Source organism: Rhinoderma darwinii, chromosome 1, assembly GCF_050947455.1.
Source record: "Rhinoderma darwinii isolate aRhiDar2 chromosome 1, aRhiDar2.hap1, whole genome shotgun sequence".
NCBI classification, from domain to species: Eukaryota; Metazoa; Chordata; class Amphibia; order Anura; family Rhinodermatidae; genus Rhinoderma; species Rhinoderma darwinii.
This window is the reverse complement of record NC_134687.1, coordinates 657,224,821-657,247,095: the sequence shown is the minus strand read 5'-3', so window position 1 is coordinate 657,247,095 and position 22,275 is coordinate 657,224,821. Positions and strand designations below refer to the sequence as shown.

General features: G+C 40.8%; 1 protein-coding gene across 1 annotated transcript in view; it reads left to right on the top strand.

Annotated features, from left to right (window-relative positions):
- Nucleotides 1–21,038, top strand: part of LOC142704673 (uncharacterized) — a 36,502-nt gene extending 15,464 nt beyond the window's left edge. Inside the window, exons 6-9 of the mRNA XM_075848291.1 lie at nucleotides 164–272; nucleotides 15,856–15,996; nucleotides 16,099–16,199; nucleotides 20,958–21,038. Coding sequence (XP_075704406.1) covers nucleotides 164–272; nucleotides 15,856–15,996; nucleotides 16,099–16,199; nucleotides 20,958–21,038 — 432 coding nt within the window. The remainder of the gene's footprint in view (nucleotides 1–163; nucleotides 273–15,855; nucleotides 15,997–16,098; nucleotides 16,200–20,957) is intronic.
- The last annotated feature ends 1,237 nt before the right edge of the window (nucleotides 21,039–22,275 follow it).

The window sequence follows — 22,275 nt, the reverse complement described above, 5'->3', positions numbered from 1 at the left end:
GATGAAGCTGAGCCCTATACCAGATCTATATAGGGGGGTGTGGAGCTTTTTGGTCCTGCGGTCATAGATGGGGTCATAGATTTTGGTGGTTTCTTATGTTGATCTGTTAGATTCTTCGCACTCTCTGCTGTATTGTACTGAATTATTACATATGTGAAATCAGGGGGAAGATCTGACTAATATTAATACGGAGGATGAAGAAGAGTGGGTGAGGGGCGATACACCGTGTAAGAGTGAAGTGGAGGAGGAAATTCCAGGAGGTGTTACCACAGGTCAGTAGTAATGATATTAGAAAGTGAATTGGGAGGTTTGTTAAAGAGGCTCTGTCACCAGATTATCAAATCCCTATCTCCTATTGAATGTGATGGGCGCTGCAATGTAGATAACAGCAAAGTTGTTTTTTTTTTTTTGTTTTTTTTAAAACGATCATTTTTGCCCAAGTTATGAACAGTTTAATATTTATGCAAATGAGCTTTTCAATGGACAACTGGGCGAGTTTTCTCGTTTTACCAACTGGGCGTGTATTGTGTTTTTACCAACTGGGCGTGTATTGTGTTTTGTGTTTTTACCAACTGGGCGTGTATTGTGTTTTGTGTTTTTACCAACTGGGTGTGTATTGTGTTTTTACTAACTGGGTGTGTATTGTGTTTTTACCAACTGGGCGTGTATTATGTTTTTACCAACTGGGCGTGTATTGTGTTTTTACTAACTGGGCGTTGTGCATAGAAGTGTATGACGCTGACGAATCAGAATCATACCCTTCTCAGCGTTCCCACCCAGCATCTTTCACTGCAGACACTCAGCGTGACGTCCCCCACAGATCCTTCAACCTTGGTGTCGGACAGAGAAGACACATGGGCTCCAGCCGTCCGAGAGAGTACAGTTATATCTGCAGCAGCATCACCGTGTGCAGGTAAGCATAGTAAACTCCCTAGAGACGAGCATATTACCCACTCGGACGGCTGGAGCCGATGTATCTTCTCTGTCCGACGCCAAGGTTGAAGGACCTGTGGGTGACGTAACGCTGTGTGTCTGCAGTGAAAGAAGCTGGGTGGGAACGATGAGAAGTGTATGACGCTGATTGGTCAGCCTCATACACTTCTATTCACAACGCCCAGTTGGTAAAAACAGAATACACGCCCAGTTGGTAAAAACACAATACACGCCCAGTTGTCCATTGACAAGCTCATTTGCATAAATATAAAATTGCTCATAACTTGGGCAAAAATGATCGTTTTAAAAAAAAACCAAAAAACAACTTTGCTGTTATCTACATTGCAGCGCCGATCATACTCCATATGAGATAGGGATTTGATAATCTGGTGACAGCCTCTTTAAGGTGGGGTTCCTCTTTAGTTCTACATTACAGTAACACGTCAGACAATGTGTTATACATAGTGCAGGACCTGAGGGAGCTGTGACTGCACATAGAAGTTCTCTACAAGGTGTTCTATGAATCCGGTCATGCACTAGGCTTAGCATCAGATTTTGGGAGCGACCCCCAGCAGCCTGTAAAAATGACAATAATTCAATACATTAGTATGTCTGACGGTCGCTGGTTCAAATCCCCTGCGGGGACTAATAAAAAGTGTTAAAATAGTTATACATTTTTTAGTGGTGTACAAAAAATAAAAAAAAACCTTTTCCCACTTTTCCTCTAAAGAATTGTAAAAAATAAACAAAATTGGTATCACCGCATCCGTAAAAAGTCTGAATTATTACACTATCACATTATTTAAATTGCATGGTGAACACCGTAAAAAAAAAATAACCTGCAGAATCGCTATTTTTTGGTCACCTTAGCGCTAAAAAATAATGTAATAAAAAGTGATCAAAAAGTCGTATGTACCAATATAATCTACAGCTCACCCACAAAAATAAGCCTTTACTCTGCTCAATCAACAAAACAATAAAATAAAATAAAAATAACCCGCAGGCTAAAGGTAACGTGATTTATACAGAACAGTGAACGCCACATTTGCCCTCAAACTACTACATCTATGAAAAAATATTAGTTATATAAAGTTATGGCTCCCGTTAGTCGAGGATGACAAAATATGCAGATGAGCCGGTCCAAAGGGAACTTTCCTTCTGTTTCAGGAGGAGATTATCAGGGCTCTAAAATTTGGGAACCACAAAGAGAAGGGCCCAAACATATCTGCTGGAAGCGAGGGTGCCCGTATTATACCAGGACAACACTTTCCCAGCAAAATACCCCAAACTACAAAGGTGCGGAGTGTGGACCAAAACGGGATAGGAAAGCACAGCATTTATCAGTGCGACACCGGCCTGTGCATAACGGATTGCATCACAGCGTAACCCACATCTATGGAGAATTGTATTATATACCCCATTATTATACCCTCTTATTATGCCCTGATATACTCCGCACAGCTTACATATACCCTGATGTACTCCACACATATTACATATATCCTGATGTACTCCTCACATATTACATATACCCTGATGTACTCCTCACAGATTACATATACCCTGATGTACTCCTCACATATTACATATACCCTGATGTACTCCTCACATATTACATATACCCTGATGTACTCCTCACATATTACATATACCCTGATGTACTCCTCACAGCTTACATATACCCTGATGTACTCCTCACATATTACATATACCCTGATGTACTCCTCACATATTACATATATCCTGATGTACTCCTCACATATTATATATACCCTGATGTACTCCTCACATATTACATATACCCTGATGTACTCCGCACAGCTTACATATACCCTGATGTACTCCACACATATTACATATATCCTGATGTACTCCTCACATATTACATATACCCTGATGTACTCCTCACAGATTACATATACCCTGATGTACTCCTCACAGATTACATATACCCTGATCTACTCCTCACATATTACATATACCCTGATGTACTCCTCACATATTACATATACCCTGATGTACTCCTCACAGATTACATATACCCTGATGTACTCCTCACAGATTACATATATCCTGATATACTCCTCACATATTACATATACCCTGATGTAATCCTCACATATTACATATGCCCTGATGTACTCCTCACAGATTACATATACTCTGATGTACTCCTCACATATTACATATACCCTGATGTACTCCTCACATATTACATATACCCTGATGTACTCCTCACATATTACATATATCCTGATGTTCTCCTCACATATTACATATATCCTGATGTACTCCTCACATATTACATATACCCTGATGTACTCCTCACATATTACATATACCCTGATGTACTCCTCACATATTACATATATCCTGATGTTCTCCTCACATATTACATATACCCTGATGTACTCCTCACATATTACATATACCCTGATGTACTCCTCACATATTACATATACCCTGATGTACTCCTCACATATTACATATACCCTGATGTACTCCTCACATATTACATATACCCTGATGTACTCCTCACATATTACATATACCCTGATGTACTCCTCACATATTACATATACCCTGATGTACTCCTCACATATTACATATACCCTGATGTACTCCTCACAGATTACATATACCCTGATGTACTCCTCACATATTACATATATCCTGATGTACTCCTCACATATTACATATACCCTGATGTACTCCTCACATATTACATATACCCTGATGTACTCCTCACATATTACATATACCCTGATGTACTCCTCACATATTACATATACCCTGATGTACTCCCCACATATTACATATACCCTGATGTACTCCTCACAGATTACATATACCCTGATGTACTCCTCACATATTATATATACCCTGATGTACTCCTCACATATTACATATATCCTGATGTACTCCTCACATATTACATATATCCTGATGTACTCCTCACATATTACATATACCCTGATGTACTCTTCACATATTACATATACCCCGATGTACTCCTCACATATTACATATATCCTGATGTACGCCTCACATATTACATATACCCTGATGTACTCCGCACATATTACATATACCCTGATGTACTCCTCACAGATTACATATACCCTGATGTACTCCTCACAGATTACATATACCCTGATGTACTCCTCACACATTACATATACCCTGATGTACTCCCCACATATTACATATACCCTGATGTACTCCTCACATATTACATATACCCTGATGTACTCCTCACATATTACATATATCCTGATGTACTCCTCACATATTACATATATCCTGATGTACTCCTCACATATTACATATACCCTGATGTACTCCTCACAGCTTACATATACCCTGATATACTCCTCACATATTACATATACCCTGATGTACTCCGCACATATTACATATACCCTGATGTACTCCGTACATATACCCGGATGTACTCCTCACATATTACATATACCCTGATGTACTCCTCACATATTACATATATCCTGATGTACTCCTCACATATTACATATACCCTGATGTACTCCTCACATATTACATATACCCTGATGTACTCCTCACATATTACATATACCCTGATGTACTCCTCACATATTACATATATCCTGATGTACTCCTCACATATTACATATATCCTGATGTACTCCTCACATATTACATATATCCTGATGTACTCCTCACATATTACATATACCCTGATGTACTCCTCACAGCTTACATATACCCTGATATACTCCTCACATATTACATATACCCTGATGTACTCCGCACATATTACATATACCCTGATGTACTCCGCACATATACCCGGATGTACTCCTCACATATTACATATACCCTGATGTACTCCTCACATATTACATATATCCTGATGTACTCCTCACATATTACATATACCCTGATGTACTCCTCACATATTACATATACCCTGATGTACTCCTCACATATTACATATACCCTGATGTACTCCGCACATATTACATATACCCTGATGTACTCCGCACATATACCCGGATGTACTCCACACATATTACATATACCCTGATGTACTCCTCACATATTACATATACCCTGATGTACTCCGCACATATTACATATAACCTGATGTACTCCGCACATATACCCGGATGTACTCCACACATATTACATATACCCTGATGTACTCCACACATATTACATATATCCTGATGTACTCCTCACATATTACATATACCCTGATGTACTCCTCACATATTACATATATCCTGATGTACTCCTCACATATTACATATACCCTGATGTACTCCTCACATATTACATATACCCTGATGTTCTCCTCACATATTACATATATCCTGATGTATTCCTCACATATTACATATACCCTGATGTACTCCTCACATATTACATATACCCTGATGTACTCCTCACATATTACATATACCCTGATGTACTCCGCATAGATTACATATACCCTGATGTGCTCCTCACATGTTACATATACCCTGATGTGCTCCTCACATGTTACATATACCCTGATGTACTCCTCACATATTACATATATCCTGATGTACTCCTCACAGATTACATATACCCTGATGTACTCCTCACATATTACATATATCCTGATGTACTCCTCCACAGTTTACATATATCCTGATGTACTCCTCACATATTACATATACCCTGATGTACTCCTCACATACTACATATACCCTGATGTACTCCTCACATATTACATATATCCTGATGTACTCCTCACATATTACATATACCCTGATGTACTCCTCACATATTACATATATCCTGATGTACTCCTCACAGATTACATATATACCCTGATGTACTCCTCACATATTACATATACCCTGATGTACTCCTCACATATTACATATATCCTGATGTACTCCTCACATATTACATATATCCTGATGTACTCCTCACATATTACATATACCCTGATGTACTCCTCACATATTACATATATCCTGATGTACTCCTCCACAGTTTACATATACCCTGATGTACTCCTCACATATTACATATACCCTGATGTACTCCTCACATATTACAAAAATCCTGATGTACTCCTCACAGATTACATGTACCCTGATGTACTCCTCACATATTACATATACCCTGATGTACTCCTCACATATTACATATACCCTGATGTACTCCTCTCAGATTACATATACCCTGATGTACTCCTCACAGATTACATATACCCTGATGTACTCCTCACAGATTACATATACCCTGATGTACTCCTCACATATTACATATACCCTGATGTACTCCTCACATATTACATATACCCTGATGTACTCCTCACATATTACATATACCCTGATGTACTCCTCACATATTACATATACCCTGATGTACTCCGCACAGATTACATATACCCTGATGTACTCCTCACATATTACATATACCCTGATGTACTCCTCACACATTACATATATCCTGATGTACTCCTCACACATTACATATATCCTGATGTACTCCTCACACATTACATATACCCTGATGTACTCCTCACATATTACATATATCCTGATGTACTCCTCACATATTACATATACCCTGATGTACTCCTCACATATTACATATACCCTGATGTACTCCTCACATATTACATATACCCTGATGTACTCCGCACAGATTACATATACCCTGATGTACTCCTCACATATTACATATACCCTGATGTACTCCTCACACATTACATATATCCTGATGTACTCCTCACACATTACATATATCCTGATGTACTCCTCACACATTACATATACCCTGATGTACTCCTCACACATTACATATACCCTGATGTACTCCTCACATATTACATATATCCTGATGTACTCCTCACATATTACATATATCCTGATGTACTCCTCACATATTACACGTACCCTGATGTACTACTCACAGATTACATGTACCCTGATGTACTCCTCACACATTACATATATCCTGATGTACTCCTCACACATTACATATACCCTGATGTACTCCTCACATATTACATATATCCTGATGTACTCCTCACATATTACATATATCCTGATGTACTCCTCACATATTACGTATACCCTGATGTACTCCTCACATATTACACGTACCCTGATGTACTACTCACAGATTACATATACCCTGATGTACTACTCACAGATTACATATACCCTGATGTACTCCTCACAGATTACATATACCCTGATGTACTCCTCACATATTACATATACCCTGATGTACTCCTCACAGATTACATATACCCTGATGTACTCCTCACAGATTACATATACCCTGATGTACTCCTCACAGATTACATATACCCTGATGTACTCCTCACAGATTACATATACCCTGATGTACTCCTCACATATTACATATACCCTGATGTACTCCTCACATATTACATATAACCTGATGTACTCCTCACATATTACATATACCCTGATGTACTCCTCACAGATTACATATATCCTGATGTACTCCTCACATATTACACATACCCTGATGTACTCCGCACATATTACATATACCCTGATGTACTCCTCACATATTACACATACCCTGATGTACTACTCACAGATTACACATACCCTGATGTACTACTCACAGATTGCACGTACCCTGATGTACTCCTCACATATTACATATACCCTGATGTACTCCTCACAGATTACATATACCCTGATGTACTCCTCACAGATTACATATACCCTGATGTACTCCTCACATATTACATATACCCCGATGAACTCCACACAGCTTATATATACCCCGATGTACTCCACACAGCTTATATATACCCCGATGTACTCCTCACATATTGCATATATCCTGATGTATTCCTCACAGCTTAAATATATCCTGATGTACCCTACACAGCTAACATATCCTGGTGTACTCCTCACAGATTAAATATACCCTGATGTACTCCGCACAGTTTACATATGCCCTTATGTACTCCGCACCGCTTACATATGCCCTGATGTACTCCGCACAGCTTACATATACCCTGATGTACTCCGCACAGTTTACGTGCCCCCACATTATAAACTGAAACACCAGTAATACAGCACACAGAACTACTACCAATCAAAATCTGTGCTCCAAAAGACGATGCCTCAATACTGATCCCTACACTGTGCCCAAACAGCAGTTTACTACCACATATATGGTATTGCTATAACCGGGAGAACCTTTGTAACAATTTCTGGGGTGTGTGTCTCCAGTGGCAAGAGCTAGGCACAACATATTGGACTCAGAAATGGTATATTTGTGGAAAAATTTAAATTTTCACTTTGTACCATCCGCAGCGTATTCATTTCTGGAATACACCTGTGGGCTCAAAATGCTCACTACACCCCTTGTCATTTAAAAAATCTGGTCCCTTTTGGGGGATTTCCACTCTTTTGGTCCCAAAGGTGTTTTGCAAATGAAACATGGCGCCCAATGCATCAAAATCTGTGCTCCTTCCCTTCTCAGCAGTTTATGAGCACATATGGGGTATTTCCGTACTCTGGAGAATTTTCTTAACAAATAAAGGAGAAAAAGCCCCCCAACATTTGAAAAGTAAATTAACAATTTCGAGATAAAACTACATCTTATTGGAAAAAAAATTAGCTTGATTGAGCGGTGTGATGGCTTATTTTTTGCGGGTTGAGCTGTAGTTTTTATTAATACCATTTTGGGGTACATGTGAATTTTTTTTATCACTTTTTATTACATTTTTGGGAAGAGCTAAGGTGACAAAAAAACCATCAGTTCTGGCGTCTTTAATTATTTATTTTTTCGTAAAGCGTTCATCGTGCTGGTTAAATAACATTATATTGTAATAGTTTGCATTTTTACAGATGTGGTAATACTAGTTATGTTAATTTTTGGGTTTTTTAACATTACCTTATAAAACAGATGGGAAAAGGTTTGTTTTTTCAAATTTTTATTTTTATTTTTTATGGACATTTAAAAAAAACTTTATTTAACGGTTTGTTAATGTTTTTTTTTTTCCATTAGCCCCCCCTAGGGGACTTGAACTAGCGATCGCTTGCACGGTATGCTGCAACATTAATGTATAGCAATATATCGTTATTTTTACAGGCCTCCGGCAAGGCTTAGTAAACCTACAGAAATGGCAGACCTGAGTGCCTTCCTTAGACCCCCAGGCTGCCATGTGTCACGAAGGGTGTGTGGACCCACTGGGCCGTACCGCCTTGGCAGTAAGGCAGCTGGCCAACAGGGTGCAGGACAATGTCTACAGTTCGTATAGGGTACCTGTGGCAGCTCGGACAGTAGCATGGCTTGGACTAGGCAGCAGGTAGACGTCATACGAGGTGAAGCAGGTCAGACGTGGAACAGCACGACCCGACTTTGGCACAGCACGACCCGACTTTGGCACAGCACGACCCGACTTTGGCACAGCACGACTTTGGCACAGCACGACACGACTTTGGCACAGCACGACACGACTTTGGCACAACACAGTGCTAGACCAGGGTGGTATGGAAATGCAAGGAACAGGAACTGGTACAGGAACACACTAGGAGGCCATCACATAGACAAACTATAGGGAACAAGAACAACGCTCAGGCATAGAAGCAGGGGACTGGGCCCCTCTTATACTCCAGGGTCAAGGGTCATCAGAATGTCTGGTGCGCGCTGCCCCCTACGGGATCCGGCTGAGGTGAGTGGACGTGAGTGCTGGCGTCTCTTGAGGAGGAGGCTGGGGCCAGCACTTGACGACTCGTGGCTGCGGCTGTCGGGGAGGTTGGAGCTGACGGCCCGCAGCCACGGACATTACACCATCCCTCCCCTCTTACACCCCCTCTTCTTGGGACCAGAGCGAGAGAGAAACTTCTACAGAAGAGTAGGAGCATTGAGATTCTCCTCTGGCTCCTAGGACCTCTTTTCAAGGCCAAACCCCCTCCAATCCACCAAATAAAAAGTCTTTCCTCTCACCCTCTTGGTGTCCAAGATCTCCTTGACCTCAAAGAGATCCCGAAGTACTGCTGGAGGCATCCGCAGGGCTGGGAGTCTTGGAATAGCGGTTCAGGATCACTGGTTTCAGGAGGGAGACATGGAAGGTGTTGGGAATCCTGAGGGTGGGGTGCTGCCGAACCTTGTAGGCAACAGCGTTGATCTGCTGCAGAACCTCGAATGGTCCAAGGAACCTGGGGGCAAATTTACATGACCGCACCCTCAGTCGGATATTCCTGGACGACAGCCAGACCTTCGTGCCAGAAAGAAACTGAGGAGGCTCTCTTCTCCTTGTGTCAGCCTTCCGTTTCATGCGGTCCACTGCCATTAGGATGGAGGATTGAGTCTGCTGCCAGATCTGCAAAAAGTCTCTAAACGTGGAGTCAAGTGCAGGTACCTCGGAAGTATCGGGCATCGGAGAGGAATTCGTGGGTGCTGGCCGTGTATTCCTAGTAGACTCGCTGGTGTGATTATTGTAGGAGAACTCCGCCCACGGAAGCAGCTGCACCCAGTCATCATGCTGCTTGGAGATGAAGTGGCGTAGGTAGTTCTCCAAAACATGGTTGATCCTCTCGACCTGACCATTAGACTGAGGATGGTAGGCTGAGGAAAAGTCCAACTTCACGCTAAGAAGTCCGCAGAGGGCTCTCCAGAATCTCTAGGTAAATGGAACCCCCCCCCCCCCGATCAGACACAATATGCTGCGGCAAGCCATGCAGGCGGAAGATGTGTTTGATAAATAACTTAGCCAACTGAGGAGTAGAAGGAAGACCGGTCAGAGGAACGAAGTGGCCATCTTTGAAAATCGGTCCACCACCACCCAAACAGCACTGCATCCAGCAGAGAGAGAGGCAGGTCCGTAATAAAGTCCATAGCTATATACTGCCAGGGAGCATTGGGCACAGGCAATGGCTAGATCAGGTGGCCTTGTTGGCTGCACATACAGCACAGGAAGAAACGAAGTCCGCAATATCCTTGGGCAGTGTGGGTCACCAGAAATGACGAGTAATCAAGTCCCGGGTCTTACGTAACCCCGCGTGACCTGCCAGTCTAGAGGAGTGTCCCCAGTGGAGGATTCTTCCACGATGAGCTAGGCGCACAAAAGTCCTCCCTGGAGGAATGTCCCCAACTTGCAGGGGATTGACCAAGACAATGCAAGATGGATCAATAATGTTCTGCGGACTCCCTATGGTATATTCTGTTTCAAAAGACCTAAACAAGGCATCGGCCCCCACATTCTTGTCGGCGGGCGATAATGAAGCTCAAACTGGAACCTTGCAAAGAACAGTGACCACCTGGCCTGACGAGGGTTCAGCCGTTGGGCCGTCTTGAGGTAGGCCAGATTCTTGTGGTCCGTAAAAATCAAGATCGGATGAGCTGCGCCTTCTAGTAGATGTCTCCACTCCTCCAGAGCCAATTTGATGGCCAGTAACTCCCGATCCCCAATCGAGTAGTTGCGTTCTGAGGCAGAGAAGAGCTTGGAAAAGTATCCACATACCCTTGCCCTTGGGACCTCTCTGGAACAGGAGTGCACCAGCACAGACAGAGGACGTGTCCACCTCCAACGAGAACTGCAGGGAAAGATCCAGATGATGGAGGATAGAGGCTGACATGAAGGCACTCTTCAGGCTATTGAAAGCAGACTCTGCCTCGGGAGTTCATACGCTTCTTAGTAATGTAAGAGATGGGAGAAGTCAGTGAGAAGTTCGGAATAAACTGCCTGTAAAAATTAGCGAATCCCAAAAAGCGCTGTATGGCCCTCAAGCCATAGGACAGATAAGCTTTCAGAGGGGACCGACCCCTTTTTCTAATGCCTTAGATGCCGCCATCGCAATTGACCGTGGCATCTAAGGGGTTAAACGGGCGGAATCAAAGTGTTCTTTGATTCGGCCCGTTGCAGTAAGATGTCGGCTGTATTACACAGCCGACACCCACTGGAACGTGCTCAGTCCGTGAGAACTCTCTATACTTCCCTTTAACACTTTTTACATACATGTAGGTGACGATGCGTTAAGGTAGGTGTTTATATGTAATTTTTACTTTCATTTATTTTTGTTTGTTATTTAACTTTTATTTTTTTGCCTTTCCATCAGAAAATATATTTGGGGAACTTTTGTTTCATTTTATTTTTTGTACACTATACTTTCCCTCTGTAACTGGCGCTTTACAGCATGGGAGATCAGTCCGGTTATAGTGACTATTGTCACTGATAGGACCGTGCTGGGTGCAGTTAGATACTGCAGCAGCCTCCTACTACTGGCACGATAGTGTGACCTCTCACATGACCACCGGGATCAATAGAGGCAGCAGCGCTCATTGAGCGTTGTGTACGTGAGTACAGGGAAGACAGGTGGTTAAAAAACTTTTGTCTACTTTCCAGGGTCCCTGGCAGTCTCTGACGGCCGCGCACCCGACATTTAACTGCTCAATCACTCAGGCAGTAAGCTTAAACCTGCACCATATATACAGTGGGCAGAACCGGTTGAACATCATTGTAGGAGTCAATCGAAATGAAAAAATCCATACATTTTTTTGATTGCCTTTTTACTTTGTCATTTATTTGGTTCGTCCATTACAAATCTTCTAATAATAACAGCTGAGAAGAAGGATCCTCATTATAAGTCTATATTTAATATGTGCCTGGGACAAGAATTGAGGAGCTATTAGAAAACACACAATTTCTCCAGGACAACTCTGCACACAAGTCACAAGGGGACATGTTGTCTTCAAGATATTTCCATAGTACAACCTTAGGCCGGATTCACATGAGCGCAGTTTTTCACATCCAAGGTGCATCCGTGCTCTTCGCTGCGGGATGCGATGTCTTGCATCCCCCATAGATGAGAGTCTACGGAGGGATGCGTGAAGTGTGAAAAAATAGGACATGTCCTCTTTTCTCACGGACCATTCACACGGTCTGTTGAAACAACGGCTGTCTGAACGGCCACATTGAATTATATAGGTCCGTGTGACGGCCGTTGTTTCAACGGCCGACACATGGACATTTAACACGTTCGTGTGAATTGGGCCTCAGGCCGAAATATCAAGCAATCAGATCTCCGCTATAATCGACCGTACACGAAATAGAATTTTTGGAACATGTCTTCTTTAAATAGACTAACTTTTCAAACAACTTATGATCTAATAGTATACCTGATATCAACTTTGTAGTATACTTACTGTTAACATTTTCATGGATAAAACAGCTAAATTATATGTGAAGTTAGTGCCACTGGGTGAGAGACACACAGATGATGCTTATAGAAGTCTATGGAAATGGTATGGGAGGAGGAGGGAGCAGGAGCACAAAGACACAGATGCTGTTGCCAATATAAGTCTTTTGAAGAGGGGTAGGGGAGCAGAAGCAGACAGAGGAGACATAGGCTGCTGGTAAGAGTTATATGTCACCCCCAGTGCTGGATTTTCTGCTACACTGCTACTTACTGCTTTATGATGAACTCCATGCTGCTACATATTCTAAGGGTGTGCTACAGGGATATAGTGGACCAGGGTGGTTCTCTGCTCTGTGTGCAGTGTATAGAAGACATGATAGCAGTTAGGCTCCACCCACTACCTCAGGGAAAACTGAGATTTAAAGATAGAGCCTGCAGAAGGAAAACTGCTAAAAGAATGCCATATACAAGTCATGTAATGGCCAGAAATAGTGCTATTCCTCCTGTACGCACGTCTGACAGATTATTCTGAAAAGTCGTCTTAAAACTTGGTAAGCTTTAAGAGCCTTTAAGAAGTTTTCAAAGTGGGTTTAAAGATGTGTTTTTTTTTAAATATTGGATTAAAAAAGCAGATCCATGATTTTCAGGAAGCACCTATTTTAACCAGTTGCTGTCTGTCCATAGATGATAAATATCCTGGTGGTTCACACCTATCTCTGCAAGGACATTTTAAAACATCCAGCTGAGTTTTCTCCTCTCCAACTCTCCCACTCCATCACAGTTAAATATATCACTTCTTTTATTACACAATATTGAAGCCCTATATGTTCTGAGAAAAATAAGACCAAATAAAAATAGGTTGGTAGAGAAATAGAACCAGAATTTGCTATTAAAGAGGCTCTGTCGCCACATTATACGTGGCCTATATTGTGCATGATGTGATCGGCGCTGTAATGTAGATTACAGCAGTGGTTTTTATTTAGAAAAACGATCATTTTTGACGAAGGTATGACCTATATTCTCTTTATGCTAATGAGTTTCTTAATGAACAACTGGGCGTGTTTTACTTTTTGGCCAAGTAAGCGTTGTACAAAGGAGTGTATGACGCTGACCAATCCGCGTCATACACTTCTTCCCATTCATTTACACAGCACATAGCGATATAGCTATATCGCTATGTGCAGCCACATAAACACACCTTAACATTACTGCAGTGTCCTGACAATGTATATACATTGCCTCCAGCCAGGACGTGATGTTTATTCAGAATCCTGTCACTTCTGTAGCGTCTGTGTGAGATTTACATCAAGGCAAGCATAATCTCGCGAGATTACGATGTAACCTGTAATTTCAAATGAGATTATGCTTGTTGTGCTGTAGTGTCGAGATTGTGTTAGCGAAGTGTTAGGATTCTGAATACACATCCCGTCCTGGCTGGAGGTAATGTATATTCATTATCAGGACACTGCAGTAACGTTATAGTGTGTTTATGTGGCTGCACATAGCTATATCGCTATTTGCTGTGTAGATGAATGGGGACTGTACAACGCCCACTTGACCAAAAAGTAAAACACGCCCAGTTGTTCATTAAGAAACTCATTAGCATAAAGCTAATCTAGGTCATAACTCCGTCAAAAATGGTCGTTTTCTAAATAAAAAAAACTGCTGTAATCGACATTACAGCGCCGATCACATCATGTACAATATAAGCCACTTATAATGTGGTGACAGAGCCTCTTTAAATTGTTATGTGACTAAAACTTGAATGAGGCCACTTCATTTCATGAGGTTCATATTATCAGTACTTGATAGGACACTCTTTCCACTTACAACAACCTGAATTCTTAGTGGAATAATATAAACAAGGTACTGGACACCTTTTATTACAGATTCTGATTATTACCCTCACTCTGTCTATTCCACTGCATCCCACAGATGTTCTATAAAATTGAGCTCCGGTGACTGTTCAGCCATTAGGATATACAGACTTCATTATCATGTTTGTGAATTCAGCCTGAGATTTGTGCTTTGTCTTATGACACATTATCTTGTTAAATGTAGACTGTGGCCAATATTAGACTGTCTGTAACAATATTAAGTTAAGATGTTGTATGTCTAATTTAGTATTTAAAGGACCTAATGTGTTGGCAGAAAACAGGCTTCATTGTCAGAGAGGGTTCTGCTTTTCAAAAAAATAATTTTATTAAGTCAAGCTTTATGTAATAAATTAAAAGTGGAGGACTGAGTGTAGCCCAGAATCCTGGACTGTCATGGATTTATCCTAAAGTGTTATACAAAGCGTTATAAGGCTGGAATCACACACATAGTTTTTGAGCTGAAGCCAGGAGTGGATTCAAAAGGCTTGGCTTAAACTTCTTCCTGCTTGAGCCACGTCTGACTTTGGCTCAAAACACTGCATGTGTTTCCAGCCTATGAATGTTATAAATTTGTCAACTTTTCTATTTTGAAACAAAATCACAAAACAAATGTTGATTCCTAACAGAAAATCTCAGTAAGAACTCTGAGGGAAACTTCACGTTATTGCTAAATTATAAAGTAGAAGATGACGATATCATCCAGCACTCTTCCGGAGAAAACTTCATTACCCTCAATGTACATCCGGAATGTCACAGTAAAGATCTATCATATAATTTCACTAATTATGAGGAACATTCTCCTGACCAATCACAGATTGTTACCACAAGTACAGCTCAGAAAGGAGGTAAAAGGTTTCAATGTGGTAAACAGTTCACAAAAATCTCAGGTCTTTTTACAAAGAAAATAATTCATACAGGGGATAAGCCATATTCATGTTCATTATGTGGGAAATGTTTTGCACAAAACGCCTATCTTGTTCAACATGAGAAAATTCACTCACGAGAGAAACCATATTCATGTTCAAAATGTGTGAAATGTTTTAAATTTCAATCACATCTTGTCACACATGAGAGAATTCACACACGAGAGAAGCCATTTTCATGTTCAGAATGTGGTAAATGTTTTACAGTTAAATCAAGTCTTATTGTACATCAGCGAAGTCACACAGGGGAGAAGCCATATTCATGTTCAGAATGTGGTAAATGTTTTACAGTTAAATCAAGTCTTATTGTACATCAGAGAATTCACACAGGGGAGAAGCCATATTCATGTTCAGAATGTGGGAAATGTTTTACAATTAGATCAGATCTTGTTATACATGAGAGAATTCACACAGGGGAGAAGCCATATTCATGTTCAGAATGTGGGAAATGGTTTACACATAAATTAAGTCTTGTTACACATAAGAGAAGTCACACAAGTGAGAAATTATATTAGTGTTCAGAAAGTGGGAAATGTTTTACTACTAAAGGCAAACTTCGGGCTCATCAGTGAAACCACACAGGGGAGAAGCTATTTTGATGGTCTATATGTGGAAGATGTTTTACAAAGAAATATACATTTTGGAACTCCTAAGAGAATTCACATGAGTAGAAACCATAATCTCGTTTAGAATGTGGGAAATGCTATAAGAGCAAAAAAAATATGTTACACACATCAGATTATTCACAGACCGTAAACAGTCAATAAGAGTGTTTGTTTATGTTTTGGGTAGAATTAGCCTGGATCTGCCAAACACCCAAATTATATTTACCGGAGAACTGTGACCGGGATTTATGAAGGAAAAGTAATGTGGATATAAGAAAGAAAAGAAAAGCCTTGTTTACTTACAAAGCAGAAAAGATGAATTGTCACCATGAACCTCGCTTTTTATTACTGTATTCATAAATTCCCCCACACTGCAGGAGAATGTAAAAGTTTTGTTTTTAACATATATGGACATTTTTATATTTGACTTTCATTAAAACAGTATAAACAGATGAAGGTGATGGAATTGAAGAAAAAAAAAACACTAGCAAAGCAACTTTGCAATTGAATAAAATAAATATTCAAAGATTTTCATAAAAGGAAATGTCATAAGTGTGTTTATCACTGAATTAGAATCAAGGTTTGTTCCCAAAATGGGGTCACTTATGGTGGGTTTCCATTGCTTTGATACCTCTGGGGCTCTGCAAATGCGACATGGCACCCGAAAACCAAACCAGCAAAATCTGCCCTCCAAAGAACGCACAGCGCTCCTTTCCTTCTGAGGCCTCCCATGGGCCCAAACGGCAGTTTATCACCACAAATGGGGTATTGCCACACTAAGGACAAATTGGGCAACAAAATGGGGTATTTTGTTCCCTGTGAAAATAAGAAATTTTGATCACAAATGACATCTTATTGGAAAAAATTAAATTTTTTAATTTCACAGCCAATTCAAATAGGTGCTGTGAAAAAACTGTGCGCTCAAAATGGTAACAACAACCATAAATGAATTCCTTGAGGGGTGTAGTTTCCAAAATGGGGTCACTATTGGGGATTCCTACTGTTTTGGCACCTCAACACCTTTTCAAACCTGGCATGCTGCCTAAAATATATTCTAATAAAAAAGAGGTCTCAAAATGCACTAGGTGCTTCCTTGCTTCTAGGGCTTGTGTTTTATTCCACGAGCGCAGTAGAGCCACATGTGGGACATTTCTAAAAACTGCAGAATCTGGACAATACATATTAAGGGTATGTTCACACACACTATTTACGGACGTAATTCGGGCGTTTTAGCCCCGAATTACGTCCAAAAATGTGCCTCAATAGCGTCGGCAAACATCTGCCCATTCATTTGAATGGGTCTTACGATGTTCTGTTCAGACGGTCATTTTTTTTACGCCCCGCTGTCAAAAGGCGGGGCGTAAAAAGAGGCCCGCGTCAAAGAAGTGCCCTGTCACTTCTTGGGAAGTAATTGGAGCCGTTATTCATTGACTCCACTGAAAAGCAGCGCCAATTACGTCCATAATGGACGCGGCGTTCAAGCGCCTGCACATGCCGTTACAGCTGAAATGACGGGTCTGTTTTCTCCTGAAAATAGCCCCTTAATTTCGGCCGTTACGGATGCTGTAGTGTGAACATACCCTTAGTAGTGTTTCTCTGGTAAAACCTTCTGTGTTACAGAAATATAATTGAATAAATTTGAAATTCAGCAAGAAAAATGAAATTTGCAAATTTCACCTCCACTTTGCTTTAATTCCTGTGAAATTCCTGAAGGGTTAAAAAACTTTCTAAATGCTGTTTTGAATACTTTGAGGGGTCTAGTTTATAAAATGGGGTGTTTTATCAGGGTTTCTAATACATATGCCCCTCAAAACCACTTCAGAACTGTAGAGGTACCTTAAAAAAAAGGCTTTTGAAATTTTCTTAAAAATCTGAGAAATTGCTGTTTATGTTCTAAGTCTTGTAACGTCCAAGAAAAATAAAAGAGTGCTCAAAAAACGATGCCAATCTAAAGTAGACATATGGGAAATGTGAACTAGTAACTATTTTGGATGGTATAACCGTCTGTTTTACAAGCAGATGCCTTTAAATTCTGAAAAATGCTATTTTTTCAAAATTTTCTCTAAATTTTGCAATTTTTCACCAATAAACACTGAATATATCAACCAAATTTTACCACGAACATGAAGCCCAATGTGTCACGAGAAAACAATCTCAGAATCGCTTGGATAGGTTTAAGCATAAAGTGAAATATGTCAGATTTGAAAAATGGGCTCTGAGCCTTAAGGCCCAAACTAGGCTGCGTCCTTAAGGGGTTAAATCCTTCATTTATACACCGCGTTCCAAATTATTATGCAAATGTTATTTTTCGCTGATTTTCCTAAATAGTCGATGCAAATGACAGTCACTATAATCTTCAAGCATCAACCGTTGGAGTATAATGCAAATTTAATGAACAAATCTCCTAATGATAACAGATTTTTTTTTAGAAGTAAAAAAACTCAAAATGCACTGTTTCAAATTATTATGCACAACAGAGATCAAAACATTTTAAAGGTTGTAAAGAGAACTGAAATGGTCATTTGTTGAATTTGCAGCATCAGGAGGTCATATTTACAGAAATCAAAAGCTCTTTCAATCAAAAAAAACGTAACAGGCCAAGTTACATGTTAACATAGGACCCCTTCTTTGATATCACCTTCACATTTGGACAGTTTCTGCTTGAATATCTTTGCAGGATGTCAGAATAGCCTCCCAGAGCTTCTGTTTTGATGTGAACGGCCTCCCACCCTCATAGATATTTTGCTTGAGGATGCTCCAAAGGTTCTCAATAGGGTTGAGGTCAGGGGAACATGGGGGCCACGCCATGAGTTTCTCTCCTTTTATGACCATAGCAGCCAATCACACAGAGGTATTCTTTGCAGCATGAGATGGTGCATTGTCATGCATGAAGATAATTTTGCTACGGAAGGCACGGTTCTTCTTTTTGTACCACGGAAGAAAGTGGTCAGTCATAAACTCTACGTACTTTGCAGAGGTCATTTTCACACTGTCAGGGACCCTAAAGTAGCCTACCAGCTCTCTCCCCATGATTACACCCCAAAACATGACTCCGCCACCTCCTTGCTGACGTCGCAGCCTTGTTGGGACATGGTGGCCATTCACCAACCATCCACTACTCCATCCATCTGGACCATCCAGGGTTGCACGGCACTCATCAGTAAACAACACGGTTTGAAAAACAGTCTTCATGTATTTCTGAGCCCACTGCAACTGTTTCTGCTTGTGAGCATTGTTTAGGGGTGGCCGAATAATAGCTTTATGCACACTTGCAAATCTCTGAAGGATCCTACACTTTGAGGATCGCGGGACTCCAGAGTCACCAGCGGCTTCAAATACCTGTTTGCTGCTTTGCAATGGCATTTAAGCAGCTGCTCTCCTAATCCTATTAACTTGTCTGGCAGAAACCTTCCTCATTATGCCGTTATCTGAACGAACTAGTCTGTGCTCTGAATCAGCCACAAATCTTTTCACAGTACGATGATCACGCTTACGTTTTCTTGAAATATCTAATGTTTTCATACCTTGTCCAAGGTATTGCACTATTTCACGCTTTTCGGCAGCAGAGAGATCCTTTTTCTTTCCCATATTGCTTGACACCTGTGGCCTGCTTAATAATGTGGAACGTCCTTCTTAAGTAGTTTTCCTTTGATTGGGCACACCTGGCAAACTAATTGTCACAGGTGTCTGAGATTGATTCCAGTGATCCAAAGAGCCCTAAGGGTATGTTCACACGATGAGAGGCATTTACGTGTGAAAAGACAGACTGTTAACAGCTGCCTCGCTTCACACGTAAATGCTCCTCGCATTTTGCGAGCCGTCTGAGACGCTCGTAAATCTTGAGCTGTGCTTCATTGAGTTCAATGAAGAACAGCTCAAATTACGTGGCAAAGAAGTGCCCAGCACTTCTTTGCCGAGGCAGTCCATTTACGCGTCGTCGTTTGACAGCTGTCAAACGACGACGCGTAAATTACAGGTCGTCTGCACAATACGTCGGCAAACCCATTCAAATGAATGGGCAGATGTTTGCCGACGTATTGTAGCCCTATTTTCAGGCGTAAAACGAGGCATAATACGCCTCGTTTACGCCTGAAAATAGGTTGTGTGAACCCAGCCTAAGACACAATACCATCCATGAGTTTAATTGAAAAACTAATAATTAAATGTTTATGACACTTAAGTCCAATGTGCATAATAATTTGGAACACTGTATTTCCCAATTATTTTTAATACAATCTTGGATTTGGCTGAAAAAAAACCTGCATGTGTGATTCCAGACTTAGAGAGGAACTAGGAGGAACGTGTCTTCGTTTTGCGTTACCCCTTCTTGTTGATGAAATGTATGGTATCACCATGCCGAAGCTTTGGTGAAACGCTTGTTGGGTCAGATGTGGTGCTCTTGCTTGGTTCCCTCTTTGGCGTGGGTCATATGTTGGTATATGTTTTTGTCTGTTCTACTAGGACTTGTGTATTTACTATTCCCAGCATATTCACACTACTGACTACTTCTCTACTCCCATGCCATCATACAGTCGGCCTTGACACTGTTGATTATACTCAGATTCCCAGCCGCGTTCTTCTTTCTCTGCCTACTATGTGAAGGCTCTGTATTTTTATCTATTTATTTATTTTATATGTCATGAAATAAAGATTGGTTGTTCTATTTGTAGACTCGGTCATGTTTTTTTCGCATAGGATCTTATCCTGAAGAGTCTATAACACAGTCCTGACTCCAAACCCACCTTCACATGTTTGCTTGACATTCCCCTGGCTGTTCTACATCACTACCAGTCCCCTTCAACTTCCTCAGATGCACCATTGCTTAGGGCACCTACTGTGCAGAGGTGTGCCCTGTCCGGCTTTATCGCTGTACCGTACATGCCAGGGGAGTACAAGGCAATGGAGGAGGCTTGAAGGGATGTAGAACAGCAAAGGGGGATGTCCATCAAAATTTGGGGGGCGCCATTTCAATTTTCGCCACAGGCAGCAGAAATTCTAGATTCCGCCCTGCCTGTGATGATAATGAGATGACTGTGAGGAAGTGATCTCTACAGAACAGGAAGGGTTAATCTATTATGAATGGTGGATCCTGTTTTATCTATTTATCTAAACTCCAAAAAAGATGTTGGCCGCACAGCCTCAATAGTGATGTGGGTGCAAGCCCACCTGGGTCACGACCAAAAGACCCAAAACAAGTAGATCCAAAAATCAGGCAGCACTCCAAGGTATGAACAAAACAGTGGTGGTGCTTTATTGGTCCATAAGTAAGTGCAACGTTTCAGCTCCGCACAAGAGCCTTTCTCAAACAAATAATGTCATGTGAAAACCGCATATATATATATATATATATATATATATATATATGAGGGAGAGAGAACCACAACCAAGTATACATTGTAAAAAAAATAGTGCCAATTAAGTATAAATACACATAAATTCTATATAAAATTTGTAGAGAAAACTGATTGTACAGTGTATGTAGAGAAACAACACATGAGTTTCATATTATACATAAAAAAAATTCATCCCAATGAGAGGTATATTATTTAGGGTGCAAATATTATAATTATATATTAATGTAATAAACCTGTACAAATATCCTTACATGTGAGAGACTCGCCACAATAAGGAACCGACTCCATTGTAAATAGAATGTGCACGCTCTCCACGGCGTTCCTAGTTTTTTACTGCACGTGCTCGAACTCATCGAGCTGTCAGAATCCTATTGTGCATGCATGCGCAAACCCCATAGGTCGCACAACGCGGCCATATTAAATCA